General features: G+C 45.6%; 1 protein-coding gene across 1 annotated transcript; it reads right to left on the bottom strand.

Annotated features, from left to right (window-relative positions):
* Positions 1–2,745: 2,745 nt before the first annotated feature.
* On the bottom strand, positions 2,746–6,360 carry C3AR1 (complement C3a receptor 1). The gene is made up of 2 exons (XM_074869493.1): positions 6,057–6,360; positions 2,746–4,285 (listed from the first exon to the last, which is right to left on the bottom strand). The coding sequence occupies exon 2, from the start codon at positions 4,276–4,278 to the stop codon at positions 3,145–3,147; it is 1,134 nt and encodes a 377-aa protein (XP_074725594.1). The 5' UTR covers positions 4,279–4,285; positions 6,057–6,360; the 3' UTR covers positions 2,746–3,144.
* Between the last annotated feature and the right edge of the window lie 293 nt (positions 6,361–6,653).

Genomic DNA, 6,653 nt, shown 5'->3' with positions numbered 1-6,653 from the left:
AGAATTTGGGTGTGAATATTCCTAAATTAACAGCTCACACTGTGGTGGGTTGACCCTGGCTGGACACCAGGTGCTCCCCAAAGCCACTCTATCACTCCCCTCCTCAGCTGGACAGTGGGGAGAAAATACAATGGAAGGCTCATGGGTCGAAATAAGGGAGGGAGATCACCCAGCAATTACCGTCACGGGCAAAATAGACTCAGGGAAATTAGTTTAATTTATTACCAATCAAATGAGAGTAGGATAATAAGAAATAAAACCAAATCTTAAAACACCTTCTCCGCACCCCTCCCTTCTTCCTGGGCTCGGTTTTGCTCACGATTTCTTCCCTCCTCCCCTCCAGTGGCACAGGGGGATGGGGAATGGGGGTTGCGGTCAGTGCATCACCTACTGTCTCTGCCGCTCCTTCCCCCTCAAGGGGAGAACTCCTCTTCCTCTACTGCAGCGTGTGGTCCCTCCCACAGGAGACAGTCCTCCATGAACTTTTCCAATGTGAATCCTTCCCCCAAACTGTAGTTCTTCCTGTGGGGGACCCACGCTAGAGCAGTTCGTGGTCACAAGTCCTGCCAGGAGCCTGCTCCAGCACGGACTCCTCTCTTCATGAGGTCACAGCCTCCTTTGGGCATCCACCTGCCCTGGCGTGGGGTCTCCCACGGGCTGCAGGTGGGATCGAGTGCACCCTCAGCAAGTTTGCCGATGCCACCAAGCTGTGTGGTGCGGTTGACACGCTGGAGGGAAGGGATGTGCCATCCAGAGGGACCTGGACAGGCTGGAGGGGTAGGACCGTGCCAACCTCATGAAGTTCAACAAGGCCAAGTGCAAGGTCCTGCACATGGGTCGGGGCAATCCCAAGCACAAATACAGGCTGGGTGATGAGTGGATTGAGAGCAGCCCTGCGGAGAAGGACTTGGGGGTATTAGTGGATGGAAAACTGACTGTGAGCCAGCAATGTGCGCTCATAGCCCAGAAAGCCAACTGTGTCCTGGGCTGCATCAAGGGAAGTGTGGCCAGCAGGTCGAGGGAGGGGATTCTCCCCATTTACTCTGCTGTTGTGAGACCCCACCTGCAGTGCTGTGTCCAGCTCTGGAGAAGGCTCTGTGGAGACCTTATAGCGGCCTTCCAGTACTTAAAGGGGCTACAGGAGAGCTGGGGAGGGACTCTGCATCAGGGGGTGTAGGGATAGGATGAGGGGTAACAGTTTTAAACTGAAAGAGGGTAGATTTAGACTAGGTAGAAGGAAGAAATTTCTCACTGTGAGGGTGGTGAGACACTGGCACAGGTTGCCCAGAGAAGCTGTGGCTGCCCCCTCCCTGGCAGTGTTCAAGGCCAGGTTGGACGGGGCTTTGAGCAACCTGGGCTAGTGGAAGGTGTCCCTGCCCATGGCAGGAGGGTTTGGACTGGATGGGCTTTAAGGTCCCTTCCAACCCAAACCATGCTGTGATTCTATGATACCTGCTCCACTGTTAACTTCCATGGGTGCAGGGGCACAGCTGCCTCACCATGGGCTTCACCACAGGCTGTGGGGGAATCTCTGCTCCAGCACCTGGAGCACCTCCTCCCCCTCCTTCTGCACTGACCTTGGTGTCTGCAGGGCTGTTTTTCTCACATATTCTCACTCCTCTCTCCTGCTGCAATTGCACATGTTTGGTTTTTCTTTTCCTCCCTTCTCAAATATGTTATCCCAGAGGTGCTGCCACTGTTGCTGACGGGCTCAGCCTTGGCCAGCAGCCAGTCTGTCTTGGAGCCGGCTGCCACTGGCTCTATCGGACACAGGGGAAGCTTCTAGCAGCTTCTCACAGAAGCCACCCCTGTAGCCCTGCTGCTACCAAAACCTTGCCACGCAAACCCAGTACACACACCTATATGTACTTCAGAACTGAGACTTTTTAGGATGTCAAGAGAAAGAGCCAAAAGTTCTCACAGCTGCTGTTCTCAGGACACTGAGATCCATGAATCTTTCAACTTGTGCTCACCAGTAAGACAAAGTGAAAACTATACCAATGTTTAGTGGCTGTTTGTCATACCAGTTGTTGACCCTACTCTGTTAAGGAAGGACTAACATAAGCAGATTGTAAACCACTTCCTTAGAGTACCTAGTAAATATACTTCTGCATTTCAGGAGCAGGGAACGTTCAGGCTTGGGAAACACCCCCATAATAACCTGACTGGACAAAATTTTTATCTTCCTCCACCAGAAAGACAATGAGAAGCACATCTCTGTTATAGAGAGCTGGACATGACCGCTGCCACAGGCTTGTTCCCCACCTTCTTGAGGTCAGACTGGAGGTTTTCACTTCTCGATTCCAAGGTTTTACCAAATAGCTGATAGTCCAGCAGCCACCTGGACTGCAGTTGCTCAAATTCTGCTGGTGCGCCATCTTAAAATGTAGTAGGTACATTTGGATAATCTCAGACTACTTCCTAAAAGGAGGATTTGGGACTCTGGTGGTGGAGGGAGTGTTGGGGAGGCAGTGACTGAGTGCATGCTGACAAACAGGTGCTTTGGGCCAGTTACTACTGTACAGTGATGGATTTGTCGGGACAAAGAAATATCTTGGGCATCTACCAGGGCATGAAAGTCAGTTAAGCACAGCTGACTGGGGCAAGTGCTGTTCTAATGCACTGCTGTAGGAAAATCTAGCACTAACCTCTAAGGAAATCTTCAGAAAAAAAACCCCTCAGACCCCGAGTATAGTTAAAGGAGAGGAAAGACGGAATGACAGATTCCAAGGACAGACATCAAAGTTAGTTTCATTGCAGTTTATCAGAGACAGGAAATGTAGAACATAGACATATGCAAATGACTCTAATGACATTCTCATCTAGCAAGTCAGAGGTTAAACTACATAATCCCACCACAAATCATTCTGCAAGCCTGCTTTCTTCTTTAAAGGTTTAAGTAGTCTGTGTCTTCTGCTTCACGAGTCTTCTCTCAGATTATTATTCTTGGTACTTCCAACTTCCCATCTCTCTAAAGTAGGATATGAAGGCGGTTAGCTGTTCTGATCCGAACCATCTCAGTGCCCTGTGTGCAGATCTCCAGATTAATCAAATGTGTCAGAGCAAAAAATCTTTTAAGTGGCGAGTGATTGATGCACAGGGCCATAGCTCGCTCACTCTACAGTGGTGATCAGAAGTCCTGCATTACACTGTGCTGCTAATGTCCTTCTCTGTCGAAGTCTTGCTTCTGTCAAGGGAGTAAGGGTTTGAACGTGTTGGTTCCTCAGTAAAGGCACCTTCCAAGATTCCTTGCACTGTTTGTCGAGCCTTTGCCCTGAAGTCCCGCCCCACAAAAACATAGAGCAGGGGGTTGATGCAGCTGTTGGCGTACGCAAGTGCTGTAGAGAGGTGATCCCAGAGGACTAATGACTCCTTCAGTCTCGTTCCAAGAGTAGGTACAAGGGGCAGAATCCCAACTACATGGTATGGAGCCCAGCAGATGAAGAATGCAGCTACCACAAGTACAATTGTTCGCAGCATCCTGTTGCGTGGCTTGTGAAACTGATTTGCACGCGTTCTGAAAGCAATAAGGGCATAGCAAACTGCCATTATGCCAAAGGGGAGTACAAAGCCAAAAACAGCCCTAGTGATGTTTATTACCCGTAAGGCAAGGGATACAGGATAACCTTCATAGAAATTTCCCCAAGAGTCATTACCATTGTAGGCTAAAGGTGAGTATTCTTCCCATGACACATTTACAGAATCATTCATATAACTCTCGTCATTATAATCCATATAAACCTCATCATCTCCAAAACTGTACCCACACTCCGTTTTGCCATCATAAGTGCTAGTCTCACGGTAGTGGAAGACAGGACAGCAGAAAATGAAGGCCAGGATCCAAATGCCACTGCATATTAGTGATATAAATTTCACTGTTCGATGATTTTGACACCAGACCGGTTTCATCACAAGGAGGCACCGGTCAATGCTGATGGCCACGAGTAGGAAGATGCTAGCAAACATAGTGAAGATTATGATTGATGGAATGACTTTGCAGAGGAACCAACCATATGGCCAGTGCTCATGGAGGATCAGGTGAACAATGGAAAATGGCAAGGACAAGCAGCACATGAAGTCAGCCACGGCAAGGTTTAGGAACCAGACAATGTTCACAGACCTTTTCATTTTCAGACCAGCTACCCAGATCACCAGTCCATTGCCTGGGACACCTATGATGAAAATGATGATGAAGACAGCAATGGAGACAATGGACTCTGAAGCGTAATGTGCAGCAGCCTGTTCATGTGAACTGCTATTACCCAGGAGTTGAGGCATTCTGTAGCTATAAAACAGAAAACAAATTAGTAGGGAATTCACACCCTCCTCCCCAAATTCTTCTCTTTATCTGTACTGAAGCACCTCTGACAGTACAGATCTGTCAGGGTACAAAGGCATCGGACTACACAAATTTATGCTAAAGGCTTTACTTGTCTGACCTTTATCACCTTCATCATTCTCATGGTGGCTAAACTACATAAGCCCCACTATTCAAACAGGGGGGTGTAGACACTTAAATTCTCCTATCTCTACCACCCCCTTTGATTTCAGTCTGGTTCTTTTTTAGTCTCCACTCTAAAGTGGAGACTCTATTCACAAGCCCACACTGTCACCAGGTGTCTTTCCTCATTGACTTCTGGCTTTGTACACACTTTTCTCCAGAAAGGTAAGTCAGTCAGCATTTTAGTTACTTTCCCCTTTAAAATTAGTGATTTCTTCTGGCGTAACCAGTGAAATAGGTTTAGGTTAAGAAAGCAATGCTTGTCTTAATGAAATAACCCTGCTCCACTTTCTGGACATTATAAATAGACCAGACAGGACAGCAACTCCGTTTGCTAAGAGATATATTTAGGAAAGTCTCAGTAAGCATTTCCTTCTCCCTGCTTTTTTCTAAGCTCTCTGCTGGTTCCTTGGAAAGACAGAAATTTAGTTGTAGAAAGAAAAATTAAAATACAGAGTAATAGCAGTAATGTTCTTGAGCCATTTTAGATATAAGAAAAGGTGTCTTACTGCAAGACAATGAAGCTGAGACACAGAATACTTAAGTGACATTTTAAAACTATGAGAATAGTAGTGGAAAAACTTTAATTGCTCAATTATCCTTGGACTTAGATATTAGTAAATTTAGAAAGGAAAGTAAAGGAACTCTAGCGAAGTCAATACAGAACTGAGAAAAAGAGCCTGATCATCCTTCAGGCATTATTAAAATTGTTTATAAAATCCCTGTTAACTAAACCCTTGTCGAATCAATGAGTACAGTTGTGTTGCTGAAAGGTCCATAAAAGCATTACCAGGATGCAGGGAAGCTGCATAGGTAAGAGCTGAATACAGCCTGCAGAAGCAACTGAGGAGACATGAATAAGACAAACCCAACTGATTCTATTTTAACCTCTGTTATGCCAGTATTTAAATGGCAGTCAGGGACTGCTGTGTGCAGGACTAAATATCAATATTATTTAAAAAAAGAAATATTTCTTGCATAACACACAGTCTAAATGTGGAGCAATGCAGAAGCGTTAGAACTTCTTCACCACGAAGGAAATTAGATAAGCAGTTGTAACAGACATTGTAATTTACCACTTTTTGGTAACAACTGCTAAGAGGCTTTTAGGTGAGAGTGATCTGCAAGGAAAGCTAAGAAAGAAGTCACTGGAAGGCCACTGGGGGCTTAATTTAAAATTCTAAGAAGTTCGTTCCATTTCCTGCGGTCTTACTGATACATGCAGAAGTGACTTTTACAGGCACAACCGGAGAACAGTGCTGCAAAAGCTGAATCTTGCTGCCTTCTCATATAGCTACAGAAGATGGTATGAAGGGGATAGGGAGTCAAGGAATGCTGTAAAGATAGTAATACAAATACTACTCCAAAGCAAACTGAGGGATGAATCAATAAGAAGATACTGCCCACGCAATGTTTTCGAGAGTGCTAAAAGGGCTGCTATGTGGTTATGAAAATGGAAGGGGGAACTGGAGGGGAGAGAGAGGTTTTCAGGAGTGAAGAATAAGAAATTGCAAGTTGAAGAGGAAAGCAGAATTCTGCAGCTTATTATACCTACCAGATATGTCGGTGTCTCAGGGAGCAAGTACCATCATCAGTCCCGTCTCTAGAGTGACTGAAAAAAGAAACTCACATGACATTTTAGGAACTGCTTTTTTCCTGTATGTGCGTGTGTGTGCAAAGTATGTTCTTCCACCCTGACAGAAATCTTAGAAAGATTCATATTGGAAGTTTTAGATATGACCGGTTGACAAAATAAACAAAAAGGAAAACCACAAGAAGCTGTCCCAACAACGACAAAATAAAATAGTGCCCTGAGTCAAAGAATGATAGAAAGCAAGGCAATGACAGGCACAGACATATACTTCACTATAGTTTCCATAAGACAACTGAATCAGATGTCTTGTCTGTTGGCATAATGCTGACCTTTGCTTGATGTAATTCATAATTCCAAACCCTGCCATGCCACCATCAGGTGTCTTGTAGCCACCTCCATGTTTTACCAGATCAGCACATTCACCTAGCTAATCCCATTTCAGGGATTCTTATCCATCCAGATAAGCTTCTGTCCCAGCTTGAGACAGTTTAGTTCACCAAATACACTGTACACCAGAACATTGTACTCAGCAAACCATAACTGGTCATGTCAAAGGGA

Source organism: Strix uralensis, chromosome 5 (genome assembly GCF_047716275.1).
Source record: "Strix uralensis isolate ZFMK-TIS-50842 chromosome 5, bStrUra1, whole genome shotgun sequence".
Classification (NCBI taxonomy): Eukaryota; Metazoa; Chordata; class Aves; order Strigiformes; family Strigidae; genus Strix; species Strix uralensis.
Note: the sequence above shows the minus strand (reverse complement) of the source record. Positions and strands in the feature narration are given on the sequence as shown.

Bases quoted from the DNA above. Each gene is read 5' to 3' on its own strand.
- C3AR1 (XM_074869493.1), bottom strand. From the start codon at position 4,278: ATGCCTCAACTCCTGGGTAATAGCAGTTCACATGAACAGGCTGCTGCA.